General features: G+C 34.9%; 3 gene segments (V, D, J or C); all 3 read left to right on the top strand.

Annotated features, from left to right (window-relative positions):
• Positions 1–4,886: 4,886 nt before the first annotated feature.
• On the top strand, positions 4,887–5,591 carry LOC127951264 (T cell receptor alpha variable 18-like). The segment is given in 2 exon segments: positions 4,887–5,004; positions 5,093–5,591. Coding segments are annotated over 2 exon segments (426 nt in total).
• Positions 5,592–16,278: 10,687 nt separating this feature from the next.
• On the top strand, positions 16,279–17,034 carry LOC127951252 (T cell receptor alpha variable 3-like). The segment is given in 2 exon segments: positions 16,279–16,566; positions 16,642–17,034. Coding segments are annotated over 2 exon segments (570 nt in total).
• Positions 17,035–21,335: 4,301 nt separating this feature from the next.
• On the top strand, positions 21,336–21,855 carry LOC127951459 (T cell receptor alpha variable 3-like). The segment is given in 2 exon segments: positions 21,336–21,387; positions 21,518–21,855. Coding segments are annotated over 2 exon segments (390 nt in total).
• The last annotated feature ends 1,245 nt before the right edge of the window (positions 21,856–23,100 follow it).

The following is a 23,100-nucleotide window of genomic DNA, read 5'->3' as shown; positions in this document are numbered from 1 at the left end:
CTTAAAACTGTTATCAAAATCGGTTTAAACTGAAGTTTTAAAATGGAGAGATGTCTACTAGTGATGGTTGCAATATTTTCAGGTGGATATAATTTATTTTAACATCACATGGTAATTTAACAATATCTTGCTGACAGTTTAATGATGTCTCAAATTTTATTGCAGGTGCATTTGCTGACAGCCTTAGTCCAGTTAACAATGATATGATCAAAAGAGAAGGAGAGTCTGTGACAATGAGCTGCTCATATGAACAATATTTATCTTTACTGGTACAGACAATATCTAAACCGAGAACCAGAATATTTACTGTATGAAGGTGCTCGATCAAACAGTGGAGATAATGATACACCAGATGACCATTGGTTTCAGTCAACTGCATCTCAATCATCCACTGAACTCACTATTATTAGTGTAACTCTTTTAGATTCAGCTCTCTATTACTGTGCTTTAAGAGTAGCAGCCCAGTGATACAAAATGCCTGAGAAGATTTACACAAACTCACACACACTGTTATTACTTTGAACTACAGAAATCAAATGAGTATCAAACCACAGAAATAAATATCTTTTGTTAACCATAAACTATAAATTAAATGATATGGTAACACCTGTGAACAATTAATAGTGGTTTATGAACATAGTTGGGATTATCTGCTGTTATGAATACATATGCAAATATGTATAAATGTGAGAAATGGCTATGGAACATTTTGCAAGCAATACACATAAGAAACCTGGAGAGGGTGATATTCACTTTATATTTACATTGTAAACTATGTTTATCTGATTGTGCACTTTAACTCCTCCTCATTATCACGAACAACACCGAGGCTTTGAATAACAGACTCACAGTTTCAGGACTGAATCAAACTGCTTGGATATTACTCTATCAAACAATGAAACTCTGGTTGGAAGTGTTGATTCTTGCACTATTTATTGCTGGTATGTTGCTGGTTAATTTTTTTAGATCATTTATTTTATACTCATTTAATTTAATTTGTTTCGATTTATTTATAGTACCATTTGAAACATGAATTTCATATCTTTTCAGAATGTAGAACAGAGGATACAGTTGATCAGCCAAATAAAGACGTAACTGAAGCTGAAGGAGGATCAGTCACATTACAATGCAAATATACTGCAACTACAACAACAACACCAGAACTCTTCTGGTACATCCAGAGAGCTAATGACATTCCTAAATACATGCTGAGGAAAAACAAATACAATGGAGATCAGGACACTGAGTTCCAGGAGAGATTTCACTCTGAAGTGTTGTCAGATTCAGTTCCTTTAACAATCCAGGATGTGCGTGTGTCTGACTCTGCTGTGTACTACTGTGCTCTGAGGCCCACAGTGACTGAAACACACTCAACACTCACACAAGAACCTTAATCAGGGCAGATCTCCATTTTGTGAAACAATCATAAATCGGTCATAATTTTTCTTCATTCATTGTCACACATGCATATATACAAAAGCTTATTATTATTATTATTATTATTATTACTTAATCTATATTTTCAGTTAACCAATATAATGAATTTTAAAACTGAATAAATGTTCAATGACAGTCAAGCTTGCTGTGGGTTGGCAGAAAATGAGGCAGGTCTTGATATCACAATCCACACCCACATTATTAATATAAAGCATATCAGTTCTTCTGTGTATTCATTAATATAAGATTTATGTACACTTAAAAGTAATTATGGTAGGCTATAAATTATCATTCAAAACAACATAGAAGGACTGTCCACTTTAAAAAAAAAAACATTTATATCTGAACAATCAATATGGAAAGAATTTTTTTTGATCCTCATAATCACATCATGTAAAACTCACTTTAGCAGTTTTTAGTTCAAGTAAGATCATAGATTTCAGTCGACTACATCCCAAACATTCACTTAAAATAATTATTAAGACTGTCACTCTGTCGGATTCAGCTCTCTATTACTGTGCTCTAAGAGTAAGGGCCCAGTAATACAAAGTGCATGAGAGGCTTTACAAAACTCAGTCACACAATTCTTGATTTAAAAGTGAGTAATCAGATGTTTACTGTATAATACATTTACCACTGAGAATGAAAATAACAGAATGTTGGAACACCTGTTGAACAATTTAGGAGCACATGAAGAGAACAGAGAAATGGTGATATAGTAAAAGTACTATATGCTTAGAATTATGTATTAAATGTCTTGCAAATTCAAGTTTACAGATCAAAAAAAAATATGTTATTATGTTAAGTACAGAAAATCATAAGTTATGTCAAAGAATAAATATTAATTCTAAAGGAAAGAATAATCATAATTTAATAAAAATTTTAAGACAACTATTTGCCTCTTGTAGATTATTCTAAGATCCACAGAGAAAAAAGTCACTGTGGTTAAGTTGATATGCATTGTTCCCTGTTATATTTACATTATGAAAAGAAGAGATGGGATTGGCTATGATGTCAGTGACCACACCCATACTGTTCATAAACTGCAGAGCTCCTCCCCACTGCAGTCATTCGTCTATGCATCAATTAATTTATTTCATGTATCAAATGTTCACAAGTTTGAATGTATGAACCTCTAAAATTATATGCTGTGATTAAATAAAAAACATATACAATTTTAAAACGTGGATTCAACATGGAGGTGTGTCTGCTAGTGATTCTCTTAATTTCAGGTGAATATAATTTATGCTTTAATTATCAAATGTTGCTTTTGAAAAGAATGACAGATTGATTCATGATATGAGCTGATGGTGTAATGTGCAACTGAAATTTCATTCCAGGTGTGTTTACTGACAGCATTAAACCAAATGACAAGGATACTAATATGATCAAGACAGAAGGAGAGTCTGTGACGCTGAGCTGCACATATGATACATTTAGCAGTTATGTTCATATTTACTGGTACAGACAGTATCTTAATAAAGAACCTGAGTTTTTACTGTGGAAAGGTGCTCGATCATACAGCAACTCTTATATACCAGACCCTCATTTTCAGTCAGCTACATCCCAAACATCCACTGAACTCACTATTACCAGTGTAATTTTGTTAGATTCAGCTCTCTATTACTGTGCTCTAAGAGTTGCAGCCCAGTGATACAAAATGCCTGAGAGGCTTTACAAAAACTGAAACACACAATTCATGCTTTAAATGCCAATAATCAGATGTATATAATACCACATGTACCACTGATCCTGTAAATAACAGAATGTGGTAACACCTGCTGAACAGTTTAGGAGAAGAGAAGGGGAGATATGATAATGAACCAGATCAAATTGATGTTTTACAGCAAAATAAATTTGACATGTTATAGAATATTTTTTTACTTTAATTTTTGTTTCACATTCAAATAAAAACAGACAAAAAAATCTTATGGGGTAATGAAACTATATCCATGTGTCAAATGAATTCTGTTAAATTGCAAAAACAATGAAGGTTTAATGATTGTGTAGAACAACTGTTTGGCTTACATATAGTAAATTATTCTAAGATACACCATGACCACATAAGAGTCACCTTTTTATACCGTTGGTAAGCATTGATTTGCTTACTTTGGAAGTAGTTAACATATTAACAATTTAAACCATTTATCAAAAGTTTGCATATGTATGAATCCCATAAATAATAAATACCAAAACCTCCTAAAGCTGTGATCAAACAAGCTAAAATGTATTTAAACTGAGGTACTGTATTAACATGATATATGATATATGAATTCACTATTACTGGTGTAACTATGTCAGATTCAGCTCTTTTTGATAAAAAAAAATGCCTGAGGAGCATTGCATTAACAGTGCTAAAGGTTGTGGGTTCAATTCCCAGGGAACACACATACTGGTAAAATATTTTATATCCTGAATGCACTGTAAGTCCCTTTGGATAAAAGTGTCTGCTAAATGCATAAATGTAAATGTGTGAACAATAGTAATTAAATGCAAATCAAACCACAGTAAATAACAGTATATCAAATATTTATCATACCACTGGCATATCTTTTGTATACCACTGAGACTGTAAATAACAGAATGTGGTAACACCTGCTGAACGATTCTGAGATTAATCTGAGGACTGAGTATATCATCAAAGTAGAAGAATTAATGAACATACTTCAGGTTTGAGACTTCTCTATTTATTTATTTACTTACTTATTTCATAGACGATAAAGCAAAAATTTTAAAATACCCATTACTTTAGAGTTGATTATATCTAGTGTGGGACCAGATAGGATCTGAAATTTTCACAGATATATATCCATACCATCAACATTACACAGTATTCTGTTGTAATAAACTTCAGGTGGAAATCCTGCTAAGAATCTAGCAGAAAGAACAGATGTAATATAAACATGAACAATAAAAATGAACAGTATTACGATAAATTATGTTTTTGATTGATATACAATAGCTTGTTATGTTACATTTTATTCATTCTTAATCTTAATATCTGTGATTCACAAGCTTTACCAGAACGATTTAGCTACACTGAAAAATTTTCACTCAGAAATGTCTTGTTTCAAAAAGAAACAACACAACATTCTAAAATAGAAAAACTGAAAGTGTATTTTCTTCAGCCTAAAAAAAAATCATTAATTGCACAATCCTCAATGCACCTCACCAACATGAAAAGGAATGCACTTCACATCAATAAAAAAAATGCCATAATATAATTTATATGACATAATGTTTACTAATACATATCAGATCTTTGTAATATAACAAAAGAACAAATGTAACTATAAACAAATGATAACGATAATAAATCATCCATGAAAATAAATTCAACTTCTGTAATTCTATAAAGAAACCAGGAGAGGGAGATATACATGTTGTTACAGTGAGTATCTGACATATGAGCTCCTCCCTTGCCTAAAAATACAGTAATATTTGCTCTGAATCTCTCTCCTTTCTCAGTCACTTTGCTCTCACTGTTTGTACCACTTTATCATTTTGAAGAACAAACAATGAAACTATGGATGGAGACATTAATAATATTGGGATTAGTTGTTCTTGGTATGTTTGGGATATTACAGTTGAATGTTTGGTTTTATTTCTACATTATAATGCTGTGTGTCACAGAATTACTCTTGTGTGTTAACAGGATGCCAGTCAGATGACACAGTTGATCAGCCACTTAAACATGTTACTAAATTTGAGGGAGAATCAGTAACACTGGACTGCAAATATACTACAACCTCGCCATCACAAGAGCTTTTCTGGTACATACAGAGAAGAGAAGAATCTCCTAAACTTGTGTTACAGAGGAATTCATACGGAGGAGGAAGTAATGGAACAGAGTTCCAGGAGCGATTTTACTCTGAGGTGAAACCATCAAAATCAGTTCCACTGATGATCCAGAGACTGTGTGTGTCTGACTCTGCTGTGTACTACTGTGCTTTGAGGCCCACAGTGTTAACAGGATGCCTCTCTCTCATACAAAATCAAAAGAAACACATACAACTGAAGAGGGAGGAGTGATTGGACCTGATGTCATTAGCCACACCCACATTAGTAATAAACAACAGAACAACTCTCCATGTAGAGTAACTAATCATTTGTGTAAAACAGTCTTCAGATCAGATCAGTCAACAAAAATCTGATTAAAAGTATAAACATGGAGAAACATATACTGCTTATTGTCATAACAGTATCAGGTACAGTAAAATACATATCATAAAATGTACATATTTTTAAGCAGTGTTTAAGTGAAGAACATAGTTTTTGAAATAACTTTTAAGTAGGCTGGTTTCCAGATGTACTGTTGTGTTTCTCAAATTTATATTCAGGAGTATTTGCTGACAGCATTGGACCAAAAGACAAGGATGCTATAATCAGTAAAGAAGGAGAGTCTGTAACACTGAGCTGCATTTATGATACAAGCAGCAATTATGTTTTGCTTTACTGGTACAAACAGTATCCTAACAATGAACCTCAGTATTTATTGTATAAAGGTGCTCGATCATGGAACACTGAAGAGGATATACCAGACAGTCGCTTTCAGTCGACTACATCCCGAACATCCACTGAACTCACTATTAACAGTGTAACTCTGTCAGATTCGGCTCTCTATTACTGTGCTCTAAGAGTAGGAGCCCAGTGATACAAAATGCCTGAGAGGCTTTACAAAAACTCACACAAAGTTAAACAATAGTAATCAAAAGCCTCTAAAACACATTTATCTCTCATATAACCCACACAGAATAAATTCACCACAACATCACCTGCTTATTTAATGCGAGTGAAAGAGGATCAAAGTAATTAATATCAAGGCTACTAACAAATTAAATAATATATAAATTAAATTAAATATTATTATTAAACAATAATCAAATAACTAAAACGGAAATGAAAGAAACCTAGAGAAATTACAAAAGCACACTGAAATTGAAGTGAACACTGAAAACATAAAAATACAAACTTTTCAAAATATTTATAAATACTAGGATGTATATTAAATATATAAAAACACTGAATATAGGAGGGGACTTAATGACATGAACCACACCCACAAATCAATACAAGCCGACCAGTGCATACATTTAGAGTAAGATTATAGTGAATATTCACAAAAACACCTGAAACAAACAAAGCATTGATTTTTAATTCTATAAAGATACAAATATTCAAACTCAAAGTCTTGATCTTAAGATCTAACATGGAGAGAAATTTATTACTAATTCTTAGCCATATCAGGTAACATACACTTTTAATACTTTATACGCATTGTTTCAGCACATTGTCAAGTACTAGTGTTTTTAATTGCAGGTGTGCTGTCTGACAGCATTGGACCAAGTGAAAATAATATTGATATGATAAGGGAAGAAGAAGTGTCTGTGACACTGGAATGCTCATATGATGCAAGCAGCCGTTATGTTTTGCTTTACTGGTACAGACAGTATCCTAATAGAAAACCTGAATTCATACTGTATAAAGGTGCTCAATCATGGAGCTATAAAGAAGATATATCAGACCATCGGTTTCAGTCACATACTACCCAATCTTCCACTTCACTCACTATTGATAAAGCAGCTGTGTCAGATTCAGCTCTGTATTACTGTGCTGTGATGAGCCGTCTATACAGCCCAGTGTTACAAATGCCTGGGAGGCTTTACAAAAACTCACACATAAAATGACTGCTTTTAAATCAGTAATCAAACTTTTAGAAAACCACAGAGGCAGTAAAGAAAACACAACGTGGTAACACCTGGATGAATTAAGGGTATTTTCTATTTAGATCATGTGGCATTACGTGAAGATTATGGAGACCCTATCAATAAAAGATAAAAATGTGTTTTGTAATAAAGGCTAACTGTAGTGTCATATCATCATATTAAAACATCACAGGTACTGATTATTAAGACAATGAAAGAAAAAAAAAATTGTAAAATAAAGAAAGAAAAGAAAAATAAAATAAATGGCCCATTTGTAAGGAAGAGAACAAACTCTTCATGTGCTGATTCAACAGAACAAGCTCCTCCCAGCCACTGTATATACACTACCGTCATATTAAAAACAGACTGATCAAAGACAAGCTGAATCTGTGATCTCCAGTGGATTTAAACAGTTCATTCCTGTCAGTTGCAGTTACACAGTACAGTTATTATAATGACTCACTGGGAAAGACATTTTATCATCTTCATAACCTTTTTCTTGGGTGAGTAGGACACTTTTAAATCTATATTTGCCATATTATAACATGCAAAATATTAAATCATTTTGCTTTAAATTCTGTTCCAGGATGTGATTCTCTGGAGACAGTTGATCAGAATACAACAGTTCAAACTGCTGTTGAAGGCAGATCTGTAACGATTAACTGTAAATATGAAACCAGTGATCCATCCCCATATCTCTTCTGGTACCAACAAAAGATGAACGGAATCCCCAAAAACATGATGACGATATTTGCTACAACTGTACAAAATGACAAAGATTTTGAGGAGAGATTTAAGGCAAATCATGACAAAAGTTCAAAATCAGTTCCTCTGACGATCAAGAATCTGCGTGTGTCTGACTCTGCTGTGTACTACTGTGCTCTGAGGCCCACAGTGACTGAAACACACTCAACACTCATACAAAAACACACGGTGCTGTGTTACACTGATGATATTTCAAATATAGGCCTATTTTTATTATTATTATTATTATGAACACTGTGACAGGTAAATTCCACTACTAGTTATTAACTTAAAAAAAACAAATAAATATAAAATATAATAATATATTAATATTCAGGTATTGATATTCCTCTACCATATCAGATTCTACACTTGTATTATTTTTATATTCTCATTTAAAATTTGTACAGTTGATATACATTTTTTTAATAAACACATAACACTAATTTTATTGTTACCTTGTAATTACTTGTGCACTGCAGAAGAGGGCGACAAGCACTTGCTCCAGTTATTATCTTGAGCTCCACTTGAAAATTCTGTCATTGTTTACTCACCTTCAACTGTTTGGTTCGACTCATCAGAGGGTGGAGCTCACCAAGCTACAAAAGTTTTTTTTGCATAGTACATAAAAAGACTTCTTTGCTTTTTTTTTGATAACAATTTAAAAATTACAGCTCAGCAACAGTTACAGAATGTGTACTTGGATCACATTTTTACTCATTATTTTTTCATTTTCTTTAGGTACAGTATGTAATCAGTTGTTCTTTAACCCATATTCTCTCTGTCATGACTTAATAATTTCGGGATTTTTTTTTATTGATTTTCAGAATGCCGAGGAGAGGATAGTGTTACTCAGCCAACAAATGTTCAAACTGCTACTGCAGGAGAAGCCGTGACTATTGACTGCACATACAAAACCAATGCTTTCCCAACGCTTTACTGGTACCAATACAAAGCAAATCAAGCACCAAAATATATGCTGAAGAGATATGCTGGATCGAGTGATGAGGATGAAGACTTTAAGGAGAGATTTAATGCAAATCTACAAACCTCTTCAACATCAGTTCCACTCACAATCCAGGATGTGCGTGTGTCTGACTCTGCTGTGTACTACTGTGCTCTGCAGCCCACAGTGACTGAAACACACTCAACACTCACACAAAAACACAACTTCAAAATTACACACAAATGAAGGCCTAGTACCTAAAGAGGTACATATGTTTAGATGAGTAGCATAAGGAAAGCATAAAATGATAAATGTATCAAAACAAGACAAGACAATATGTATTCTGTAGGCCCAGTTCTGGTTTTTATTGGAATCCATTGAGCTAAATATTAATCCCTGGTGCTGCTTGTGTGGTTGTCAATATTGACTTTTTTTTAAATATATTAATTCAATTAATGTACTATATATTTTAGTTCAGTAATGTTTGTATGTTCTTACATTTATTTAATAGTTATGATTCATTTATTCTCTGTTAACCACATTTTGAGCAACTTAAATTGCTGTAAATTTTTTATTCTTTGAAGCACAGAAATAAGTTTGGTCTCTTTTTAATTAAAGAAGACACTGGGCAGCATATCGCTGTGAAAAGTGAAAATCGGTTTCCAAATCATGTCTTACACTAAAACCGTGTGAAAATATAAACAAAAAATGTACAAATACATAAATATAAACAAAAATGTAAATATAAACAACTCATGTTCCAAATTTAAAGTTCATGTAAAATAAGTAAGCTTTTTTCAGGACCATCTAATCTTTTCAATGTCCAAGGGTTTTTTGTTTTGTTTTGTTTTGTTTTGTGTCTGCGTGTGTGTGTGTGTGTTCACATAACAAGGGTCAAGACCATTCTGATAAAGTAAATAGGTCTTTACACTACAGTACATGTAAAATATTTCAATCAAAAATGTCCAAACAGCACCAGAACCTATAGATAAAAGAATTTGTAGAAAGCATTGCTGATTTAGAATATAAAAATACTCACCTCATTCCAAAACTCTACGACTTTCTTTCCTCTGCTGACCACACAAGAAGATATTTTGAAGAATGTTGGCAGCTAAACAGTTCCATTGTTTTTCCCTGTGGACAAAATGCAATGGGAGTCAGTAGGAACTAAAACTGTTTGGTCATCGACATTCTTTAAAATATTTGATTTTGTGTTCAGAGGAAAGAAATTTATACAGGTTTGGAACAACATGATCACATGATCAAGATCATTTCCATTTTGGGCTGGATCATTCCTGTTAATAGCAAGTCAAGCATGATAACCCATTCAACCTGAAGATGGCAATATAAACACATTACTCCTACTTTGCCATGACCTCAAAAGAACCACTCAAATCGCAGAGTTACTAGAAAAAAAATATACTTTCATTCAGTCACAGAACACTTTTTTCCCTTCATCAGTGTTTTTGTGTTTGTCACTATTAAGTAAAGATGACTAGCCGTGCATGCATTGTTTTCATGGTTGTCCTTAAGTATGGTAAGATATATAAGGAAAACTTTCCTGTTTGTTACATTTCAATTTAAAAAGCCACTGATAACATGCTTACTTTCAATGCATTATGTTCTTGTGCCTTAACAGGATGCTTTGGAGAGGACACTGTTAATCAGCAAAATGAGAATATAACTGCCACTGTAGGACAGCAGGTCTCAATTAACTGTGAATTTAAAACACTTCAACTAACTCCATACCTTTACTGGTACATTCAGCGCTCTAGTGCCCCTGAGTATGTGCTGATGAGATACAAATTTGGATCAAGCAACAGTTCTGAATATAAAGAGAGATTTGATGCCCGGTTGGACTCAAATTCAGTTCCTCTGACAATCAAGAATCTGCGTGTGTCTGACTCTGCTGTGTACTACTGTGCTCTGCAGCCCACAGTGACTGAAACACCTCCAAACATTGCACAAAAACATGACACTGTGATATCCATCATATTTTACATGTCAGTAAAGCCACAAAGTAACTATTCAAACCTTGCTGGTTTTAAAAGCAGTATGTGTGTTCATTTAGCACTACTTTCATTATACAACATTTGATTAATACACTACAACCCATTCAACTATCTGTAATGTGTTTAAAGCCATTCAAAATAAGCACAGAGATATAGATACAAAAGCTTTTTTACAAACTTGTTGTATTTTCTTATACTCACTTCTGAAATGTGAAATGAATGGCACTCTAGAGTAATAACTCTCGCATAAGACTTACATGCCTAAATAGGAGGAGCACAGAGAAGCTCTCCAACATCGAGACAAGAGAATTCTTGTTTAAGTAAACCTGTACTTTTTTTCCTGACTGCCAAAGCATCATGTCAACATTTGCAGTAGTCCTATTAATAGAATCTCTCCTAATAGGTAAGATTTCAACTAATTATCACTTTAAAGGGGTTTCCCTGTATGCAATTCAGAATTATGATTTTAAAACATTGCCCTCCTTATTGTTTTCAGGTGTTACTAATGCTGAAGACATCATATTCCCCAACAATGATACAGCAATTGCTAAAGCAGATGAAAAGGTCATGCTATCATGTAGCTACAAAGGCACGGTTTACGATTTATATTGGTACCGTCAAATCCCTGGATCAGCACCTTAGTTCCTCGTAATGGAATCGTCTGGCCTCTTAACACATGCAACTCCTCAGGTTCCTGGGATAACAATGTTCAACAGAAAAGACACCAAACGAACGGAGCTGGAGGTCTTCCCTGCTGCAGTGGCATATTCTGCTCTATACTACTGTGCTGTGAGGACCACAGTGAAAGGAAATCCTCTGACTTCATACAAAAACAACAGCAATCCTCAATTGCAAAACAGATATATTGAAATATTTCTCACCTTCTTTCTATAGATAGAAAAAGTTAACTCATTTTAACTCCCTATTTATTTGTGATTATAATTTGAGTGTCAAGACAATGCATGAAGACAAATAAAAAAAAAAGTTGGGATTACAAGTCTATGCATATTTGCATTCTTATTTTATTCAATTTTTTAGCATGACCTTAAAATATGCTGTTTTTAGGTTGCAAAGCTTCTGTTAAGTATAAGTCTCTAATACAATGGCTGTGTTTATATGCACAAGAATATTATACATTATACAAAGTTTGCATTATTTCATAGAACTTGTGAGAATGACTAAACACTTGCTATGCTCACTGCATTTAATTGTGGTGTACTAGTTTCAAAAGGAAACCTGACATTAAAGAGATGCGTGTCTGCTTTCTTCCACTTGGGGGAGATGTTTTAACAAATATATACAGCTTCACTTTTACATCAGGACTTCAAATTGAGTTTGAGCTCCAGTTAGATTTACACTGTATACTTTTTGGGTGTCTTCTATATCATGATTACAATGAGAAGCTGTGTGGAAACTCTTTTTATCCTTTTAGCAACTTGCACGGGTAATGTACCATATTTTATACATGTATTTTCTCCTACCTGTCAGTTTTATCTAGATTTACAAACAAATGTACTACAATAATTTACTCTCTTCACAGAATGCAGAGGACAAGACTCTGTTAAACAGCCTAAAAGTTTCCAATCAGCATATGAAGAGGAGGATTCAGTAACTTTGGATTGTAAATACAATACTACAAGCTCAAACCCTACTCTACTCTGGTACAGACAAAACAGTTATGACTCTCCGAAATATATTCTACGAAGACATAAATTTGGAGATGGAGATGAAGCCACTGAGTTCAAGGGACGATTTCACTCCAGACATGATTCTACTTTAAAAACAGTTCCTCTGACCATTCAAAATCCACACATGTCTGACTCTGCTCTGTACTATTGTGCTCTGCAGCCCACAGTGACAACAGGATACCCAGAGCTTCAACAAAATCCTACTTGAGCTTATTATGTTAGTCAAATCATACAAACACACAAGCTTAAAAAGTAATTAAACAATCCTGAAAATCCACTGAAGCAGATGAAAAGAAAAGAGAAAGAAGCTGCTCGTATGGCCCAGCCAATCATATGACTTAAATCCAACAGAAAATAAGAATTAAAGATCAGAGTTTATAGAAGAGGTCCATAGAACCTTTCGAGATTTCAAGACTGTGCAAAAATCACACCTGAGCAATGCATGCCACTGTATTCTCATTATACATGAGGAGGCTTGAAGCTGTCATGACCAACAAAAGTTTTTGAATAAAGTATTAAATATATTTCAGTAGTCAATACTTTTCCTGTATCATTTCATCTGGTGAAAAGGAAATACAATACTTATTTTACCCACAGTATACACATTTAAATAGTCCATATAAGTGATTTCAAAAAGGTGGGCTTCTAATGAATTTTGGTAATGTGTTTACATTTAAAAATATACAGGTTTGGGGTTTTTTTTCTTCTTTTTTTTAGCGAGAGAGATTAAAGATTTTATTTCACATTTTATTTTTTGAATAGTGTGTAGTCAGTTATATGTAAATTCCAGTTTAGGAATTGTCACAGTTTGGTGTTGAAGTTTGCTCTAAAACATTCTATATCTGTTCAAAAAGATGACAGTGTTTTAATAGGAGCACAGGTTTTATGGGAGGTACTCTCTGGAGACATCCTGTGCTACACAGTGAGGGTTTGTTCTCTAACAGTCAGTGAAGCAGACGAACTAATCCACTGCAAGATGGTGCTCAGCTTTTCACTTTTGTTCTGCACTTTTGCATGTAAGAATTTTATATTTATATTCTTTAATTACTGGATATTTTTCCATTATTCAATTGTATTATTATTTTTTATTTATTTCTATTTGTTTGTTTCTTGTGCTTTTGTATTGCATGACATTTCATGAAGTTATTATGGAATCTTATTTAAATGTGTCAGCTTTGGGAATGTCATCACACCGGTCCAGCCTGAGGTGTCTGGGACAGAGGGGGACAATATAACTCTGTCCTGTAACTACTCTTCAGCAGTTAGTCTGCAGTGGTATCGCCAGTATCCAAACTCAGCTCCTGAATTCCTTTTGACAATACTACATAGGTCAGGGAAAGTATCACAGACATCTACAATTGTAGATCGAGATCCTCAATTCTCTGGGAAAGTGAATGAAAAGAAAACCCATGTGGATCTGGATATTTCATCTGTTAAAGTGACAGACTCTGCTCTGTACTACTGTGCTCTGGAGCCCACAGTGACAGGAAACACAAGAACACTGTACAAAAACCTGACTTATCTTAATCATCCAGTGGGTTCATTGTTGATCATCCAGGAAATGTGTGCAGACATTTGTTTGAAAGATAACAATGTGAATGTGGCTCAAACATATTTACAATTATATTTCAAAATGAACATGCTGTTCTGAGCTCCAACAGAAGGATTGCAACATAATCTCATTTCATGTTTCATAAGCATTTACCAGATGCTCCCCCTGGATGATTCAGAAGTGCACAACATTTAATCAATCAACATTTAATTTTAAACACTGAATGGAGTGTTGAGTAATGATTATTAAAGTAATACCCTGGTAAAAGTAGATATTTTCTATTTGTTCTGTGTAATTATGATATAGCAAATTCATTGGATATATAGATAGATCGGTTAGATGGAAAGGGGAAATAACTAGTGATATACAGAAGTGCACAGACCATGTTTATGTATCACTGACCACACCCACATTATTAATATACAATAGGACCAGTGTATTCAGTCACCCATTCGCTACTCTCACATTTGTATTCATTTTATGAAGCCACATTCAGCATATTAGTTACAACTTTCCAATAAAGCAGTACAATAATAAATACAAATAAATAAAAACAATAAAAAATATTTTATTATTATTATTTTAAAGATTTAAAGCTAACTTGGAAGAAATGAAGGAGAAACAAATGCTACTCATGATACTTCTCACAGTTTCAGGTAAATAATGTATTTTTTTTTTTCTCCAGAATTACAGTTACTCTCAACTTACAATTATTCTATATTAGATAGAGATATATTTAATATTATGTATTTCATTTCAGGTTTGTGTGCTAATAAAATGTATCCAAGTGAAGGAGATACTAATATAATCAGAGAAGAAGGAGAGTCTGTGACACTGAGCTGCACATATGAAACAGACAGCAATGATATTTTGCTTTACTGGTACAGACAATATCCAAACAGAGAACCCGCATATATACTGTATAAAGGAGCTCGATCAAGGAGCAGCTATGAGAATATACCAAATGGGTTTCAATCAACTACATCACCCTCATCCACTAAACTTATTATTGTAAAAGCAGCTCTGTCAGATTCAGCTCTCTATTACTGTGCTCTAAGAGTAGCAGCCCAATGATGCAAAATACCAGAGAAGCTTTACAAAAACACAGATGAAATTAACACTTTGAAGCGTCTTTAATCAATGATTATCAAAACACATAATTTTTTTGTAAACCACAAAGAGGGAATGTGGTAACAGCTGTGAGTTTGTAAAAAGGGTAAAAATGGTTACATACAGTAAGGGCATGTGAACATAATTTAGCATGTATTGCATATTTTTTTTATAATGCTTGTCTGTTAGGTTATTTCTTTCCTCATATTATGTTGTATAAGAAGTCTCATTAAAGATTATAGGAGCTCAAATAATTTGAGCAAAATGGCAATAAAATATTGATATAAAAATGCAAATAAATAAGCATTTATTTCAAACAGCTATGAATGATCTTTTAATCTTTGGTGCATTGTAATGTAGGACACAGACAGGACAGGAGGAGGCAGGGGCGTAGCAAGCTTTTCAAAAGTATGGGGGATGGATGTGGTTTGTTTATAAACAATAAAAATGATGAACACATTGACAGAGGGGTACAAAATGCAGGGCTTAAAGTTCTCTGGCACTGTGCGGGATTTCCGGCTTGCAGCCTTTGGCTGGGAAAAAAATAATCCTACATTAAAAAAAAAAAAAAAAAAAAAAAAAAAAAAAAAAAATCAGAAAAGGGAAGAAAAAAACGCAAAATCAGAAAAGGAGAGAAAAAAACGCCCACACAAAGCTTTTTCTCTGGTGGTATAAATAATGTAACAATTTACTGTTTTTAAACATTAAAATAATATACAATTTAATTTCATAGTTCTTCAACAGGTATGCAAACAATATCCCAATAATAGCAATTAGCATTAGTCTAAAAAACGAAATATAATACCGAAAACACTCGACATGTCAACAAAACGATTAACAGAACATCTTCCCAAACACATATCAAGCTTATTTAAAAACCTCTAAAGCATAAACACTCATTCAAAGTACCTGGAAAAGGGAGATGTAAATAACCATAAGTTCCCGCCTCCTCCGCACGAGCTGACCGATAACACCCCAAGAGAGGCGGGACTTAAGGCAGAACAGCCAATCATCAGCCGATCACACTCAAAGCCGGTGTCATGTTTGAGAGGGAGGGGGAGGAGGCAGCCGCGGCGAGCACAGAAACAGAGCGGCCAGAGAAACGGAGGAACGATTGTAGTAAGGCGTTTGTGCAAAACTGCGGAAAAACTGCAGAAAATGTGCGGGTGTCGAACCCTCTCACCGGGAAAAGTGTGGGTGTTAAAACCCCCACATCCCCCACGGGTGCGACGCCCCTGGGAGGAGGAGTTTAGTACAGACACTATTCAGCATGCAGCTGGTAAAGATGAACATCACTCAACACTGTGTGGAGCAGCTGAGCAGAGAGAGAACATGTTGATCTATATTATTATACTGCTGTCAACAATTGAAGGTATAATATTGTAAAAGTATTTTTATTCCATAAGAAGTGTTTAAAAACTCCATTTAACGCCACTTTCATTTGCAGGTTCCAGAGCCTCAGAAGTCATAACTCCAAAAAGTGACAGAGAATTGTCTCTTGAGGGTGACAATGTGACCCTCTCCTGTAACTACAGCGGTTCTGCTCGTGCTGTTCACTGGTATCGCCAATATGCAGGTTCACCACCACAGTTCCTCATACTGGAAGATTCAGGGTTTACAACTCCAGCTAATCCACCCGTTCCAGGAATAACCATCAGTCACAGAAAAACAGAACTCCATGTGGATCTGAGCATCTCCTCTGTTAAAGTGACAGACTCCGCTCTGTACTACTGTGCTCTGACGCCCACAGTGACAGGAAACACAACAACACTGTACAAAAACCTGTATTTCAGGAAAGTATAAAGCATACAGGATATTTCTACTGACATTTTATTATATATATATATATATATATATATATATATATATATTCATGTTTATAATACATAATGTTATAAAATACAACTTATTAAATAGTCTTCATTTTAAACTTACTTGTAAGCAACGTAAACATGGTTTCTGCAAATCTGGACTATTGTGGTTACAGAACCCTCATTTTTGCCTAACATTCAAAATCTACATCATGTTTACATTAAAGATTATTCACACAAAAATTTGTTACTGAAATATGCTGTAGCTTGTCATTTATCTAGCTATATATATCTATTTATTAATATTCTTTTGTTGTATTCAATATGTGGGATTGTATTAAATAACGTTGCATAATTTATATTGTGTGAGATGAGGGCTGAATGTTATCAATATGAGGAGGAGGAGTTTAGTGCTGATGTTGTACATTAGGACTGTCAGCAGTTCACAAGTCTCTTTAGATCATCGGATGTTTCTGTGTCTGATGTTCACATGATTATTGTGCCAAATTTTTTTTTATCTGTGTAATTATATTACCATCATCAGCTCCAGGTAGGGGATTACTGAAATTAGGGTATACTATAACATTCTTAAAGGGGGATGAAAACATTTTTTTGATTAAAATATATATATATATATATATATATATATATATATATATATATATATATATATATATATATATAATGATTATCTTACTGAAACAAGAACCTGGCTTCTCAGTTTTTTTGTTTCTTTTAGTTAACCAAGCTAATAACAACATTGCATTGTTAACTCTCTTGTAGCTACACTGGTTCTATTCGAGGTCTTCACTGGTATCGTCAATACAAAGGTTCACCACCAAAGTTCCTCATACTGGATTATTATGGGGCAGTTACTGAAGCTGTTCCTCCAGTTGCTGGAGTCTCAATCCATCACAGAAAAAACAGCAGTAGTGTGGATCTGAAGATCTCCTCTAGGGGTTGTGTTGGCGCAGTGGATAAGACACATGCCTTTGGTGTGAGAGACCAGTGTGTCCCTGAGCAAGACACTTAACCCCTAGTTGCTCCAGAGGCACACGGCCTCTGACATATACATAGCAATTGTAAGTTGCTTTTAAAGTCGTCAGCTAAATGAATAAATGTAAATAACATGTGTGAGCCAAACAATGATTGTAAATAAAAAGTAAATGTCAGTAAAGTTAACTAAAAAACATTTACCATTTTTTTTTTCCCAAGGGTAAAGCAAATGGACAAAACATGCTGTTCTGAGCTCCAACAGAAGGGGGCAACATGATTTCACAAGATGTTTAATTCACACTAAACAAGCACCTGATGTCTATAAAAACACATTTGAAGGCACAGAACATGTTTCATGTTTCAGTAACCCACACCCACATTTTTCAAACACAACAGAACTTCACTCAGTCTCAGTCTCAGTCCCCTTTCAACAATCAGCTAGTCCCATATTTTTATTCATTTTATAAAGCCACATTCAGCATAATTTGAACAATTAAAATTTTATAACGGTTATCTAATAAATAAATTATATTTATGTAAATCAATAAAGCACGACAATTCAAATCTGATCTTTAAAGTGGACCTCAGTAAAGATGGAGGAGAGGCAGATCTTACTCATAATACTCATCACAGTTTCAGGTAAATATGCTTTTATCTCAATTAATTATATTTCTTGAATCAATTAATTTAAACTAATATCATTTTTGTTGTGGAAAAAAAAATTCATTATACATCGGGGTAATTTAAAATATGATTCACTGCATTTCAGGTGCATTTGCTGCTAGAATTGGACCAAGGGAAGGAGATACTAATATAATCAGAGAAGAAGGAAAGTCTGTGACAATGAGCTGCACATATGAAACAGACAGCAACACAATTTGGCTTTATTGGTACAGACAATATCCCAACAGAGGACCACAATATATTCTGTATAAAGGTGCTCGATCTTGGAGCAGTAATAAGAAAATACCAGATGGGTTTCAATCAACTACATCCCAGTCATCCACTGAACTCACTATTAACAGTGTAACTCTGTCAGATTCAGCTCTCTATTACTGTGCTCTAAGAGTAGTAGTCCGTTCTCTTCGATCCGCAGCCCAGTGATACAAAATGCCTGAGAAGCTTTACAAAAACTCACATGAAATTAATGCTTTGAAGAGTCTTTCATCAATCAGTATCAAAACACATCATGTTTTTATAAACCACAAACAGGGAATGTGGTAACAGCTGTGAATTTGGGAGCTAAAAGGTTTACATAAGAACATGTGAATATAATTTAGCATGTATTACATGTTATCCTCCTGTCAGCTTGTTTGTCTCTTTGTCTCTTTACCTCATATTATGTTGTATAAGAAGTCTCATGAAAACTACATAAACTCAAAAATACAATATTGGCAATGTGCTGCAAAATGAAGAACAAAAAGGATTATCAAAAAACTATAAATTGAAAGAAATAAGTATATATTTAAATAGACATGAATATTCAGTTTATCTTTCCTTATGTGCTTCAGATTTAAAGCTGTGATAGGGAATTTTTTACGCTCTAGTGGTTAATAAACAGAACTGTTTGCGTCTTGCGGAATAACATCGTAGCCGAACTACTTCTCTCTGTTAATGTCTATGAAGAATCACAAAGGTACTGGGTTACTCCGCTGCGGTACCCCCGAAGCAATCTAAAATAGTCCGAATATAAACACTTATTATAGGTGCACCCTAGTGATTCAGGACAAGCCAAAAACACGGATTGGAAAATTGATTCATGGTGTACTCGCTTATTATATAATTTTTTCTACATTTTGAACACAAACAAAGTTACGGACCGCAGCTCTGATTGGTTATTTTTTACCGGGAGCAGTGATGGGAATAACGGCGTTATAAATAACGGCGTTACTAACGGCATTACTTTTTCCAGTAACGAGTAATCTAATTGATTACTCTTCTCATCTTAATAACGCCGTTACCGTTACTGCCAAAAAATGCGGCGCGTTACTATAACAGATGATGAAGCTGTTCTTTTTTTTCATCAGACCAACTAGATCTCTGAGCGAGAGGCAAATATTTTTTTTTTACTGTTCTTCCTTGGTTAGTGGGCAGAGCACGAGACAAGCCCATAAATGCTGACGATTGGCTGAGGTAGAGTAAAATTTAATTGTAAGCCAATCAGAGGTAGAGTTGGGCGGGTGTTCGAAAGCACGCATAGTAGTGATGGGAATTCGGCTCTTTTGACTCAGCTCACTGAAAAGAGCCGGCTCTTTGGCTCACAAACGGCTCTTTAAATGACTTTGACTATAATATTTCAATTTTTATTACATAATTATTTAATTTCTATAGGCTAAATTTGAAAAAATAGACTCGGCTCTTCAGATATGCGAGCCAGCTCCCGAAGTTCAACTAAAAGAGCCGGCTCTTAGAGTCGGCTCATTCGCGAATCGCGAACGACTCATCAAAAGCTCATTCGCGAACGAGTCGATCCATCATCACTAACGCTCATTCGCGAACGACCCATCATCACTAACGCTCATGAATTGCGAACAACCCATCATAACGCATAGTCGGACAGGACAGGACACACAAGGAACAACACAAGCCAGTCAGTCAACGAGAGACAGGTATGGCGACGAGCCCAAATAATCCAACAGTAGCCTTCTCTAAATAGAAGTATTCATTACTTTTTCCTTCAAGAAATTAAAGAAACAATAAAAGGAAATATCAAAAGTTCCCAAAAATCTATCGTGTTATTTGCATTGATCCACTATATAAACATAATATCTACATACATGGAATTTGATTGGAGGCTAGTCTCACTTCAGATGTGTGTACAATGTTTCATGTTTCTGTTAATAATGTATTGTATTAAGTGTCCATTTCATTATACTATTCAGATTTATCATAAATAATTGAACATGCACATGTATTTTAAGTTCCTTTAAAGAGGGGTAGAGGTGGGGTCACATTTGAGCATTTAAAATTTAATTTTACTTGAAAGTAACGCAATAGTTACTTTCTTAAGTAACTAGTTACTTTTAAAATTTGTAACTGAGTAACTAATTTAGTTACTTTTTGGAAGAAGTAACTAGTAACTGTAACTAATTACTTTTTAAAAGTAACTTGCCCAACACTGACCGGGAGCGATGGAGTTCCTGCAAATGGCAATAGGACCACTGGGAGGAGACAGAGGAGCTTGCTTTTTTCACAGATTATCTGTCTCATATTCTACTGTCAGGACATAATGACAGGTTTAATAAATATGTAAAAAATATTTTTTAACAAAAGTTCCCTACAGCACCTTTAATGTCAGGACAGGAGGAGGAGTTTAGCACCGACACTATTCAGCATGCAGCTGGTAAAGATGAACATCACTCAACACTGTGTGGAGCAGCTGAGCAGTGAGAGAACATGTTGATCTATATTATTATACTGCTGTCATCAACTGAAGGTTTAATATTGTTAAAATAAAAGCATTTTATTTCAACAGAAGTGTTTAAAAACTGCATTTAACGCCACTTTCATTTGCAGGTTCTAGAGCCTCAGAAGTCATAACTCCAAATAGTGACACAGAATTGTCTCTTGAGGGTGACAATGTGACACTCTCCTGTAACTACAGCGGTTCTGCTCATGCTGTTCACTGGTATCGGCAATATGCAGGATCACCACCACAGTTCCTCATACTGGAAGATTCAGGGGCAACAATTCCAGCTAATCCACCCGTTCCAGGAATAACCATCAGTCACAGAAAAACAGAACTCCATGTGGATCTGATCATCTCCTCTGCTAAAGTCACAGACTCCGCTCTGTACTACTGTGCTCTGAGGCCCACAGTGACAGGAAAACAAGCTACACTGTACAAAACCTGAAAAACACTGTACAAAATGCAAAGCATTAAAGCATACAGGATATTTCTACTGACATTTTACTATTCAATATATTCATATAAAAACCCAGCTAACCAACCAATAAATACATTAATAAAAACTCTTTCTTCATGTATTTATTCCACAAATTAATCACATGTATAATTTTTGGCTTCAATTAAACTTAATTATAACCAACATAAAAATGCTGATCTGCAAAAATTGTTGTTCTAGAATTTCTATTTCCGTCTAGCATGTATGATGTGTACAAAGTTTATTATTATTCCCCTAAAAAGTAGAAGAAAAAAAAAACATTGAAAAGACAGCCAAGTATAGCAACCCATACTCAGAATTCTTGCTCTGTTTTTAACCCATCCAAAGTGTGTACTCTCTCACACACACACACACACACAGGTAGTGTCTGTCTGAACAGTAAATCTGCTCCCACATTCAAATGCCCGGGAATGTAAACTGCCCTGACTGACCGGAACTTGTCCTGGGCCCAAAGAAAAATCTGCCTCACTATTCTGTTCAGATTGCGTGAGTGCAGACCTCCCTGATGATTTATATAAGAGGCTGCTGCTGTGATGTCCACCAGCACTAGGACATGACAGCCCCTCAATTGATGGAGAAAATATTTCAGAGCCAGATATACAATTGTGCCAATCGAGCTAATGACCCTCCCATTCCTCTTGAGCTGGATGGCCATTCAAGACCGCTCCCCAGTCCATCAGTGAGGCATCCGTCATTAGCAGTCTGCAACGACACTACACCCCTAAAGTGGGACCGAAGGCACTGGGGTCTGAGCTACAGAGATAATGTACGAAGCCTGTGGCGCGTCACTTTAATTTGCCTTTGTGGATTGGCCCTTGGATGAAAGCCTCTGGCTTTTAGCCACAACTGAAATGGTCTCATGTACAACAGCCCCAGAGGAATCACATAGATGCTGAAGCTATGAAACTTAACATCTTTTGGTACTGACTGACAGTGCGATATTGGCCTAGTCTGACTTTGCTCATGGTCTGCTGAATGGTCTCGATTTGATCGGGAGACAGTTGTGCCCGCATCGTGATCGAATCCCAAACGATCCCGAGATAAGTCGTTCTCTGGGCCGGATAAAGAACACTTATCTTGGTGTTGAGTCTCAACCCTAGAGAAACTAGATGAGCTAACATGATGTTTCTGTGTTGGAGCGCCATCTCCTGCGATTGTGCTAGCATTAACCAATCATCGATGTAACACAAAATG

This window comes from Carassius gibelio, chromosome B2 (assembly GCF_023724105.1).
Source record: "Carassius gibelio isolate Cgi1373 ecotype wild population from Czech Republic chromosome B2, carGib1.2-hapl.c, whole genome shotgun sequence".
NCBI classification, from domain to species: Eukaryota; Metazoa; Chordata; class Actinopteri; order Cypriniformes; family Cyprinidae; genus Carassius; species Carassius gibelio.
The sequence above is the reverse complement of the archived record's forward strand: the minus strand, read 5'-3'. Positions and strand labels throughout refer to the sequence as shown.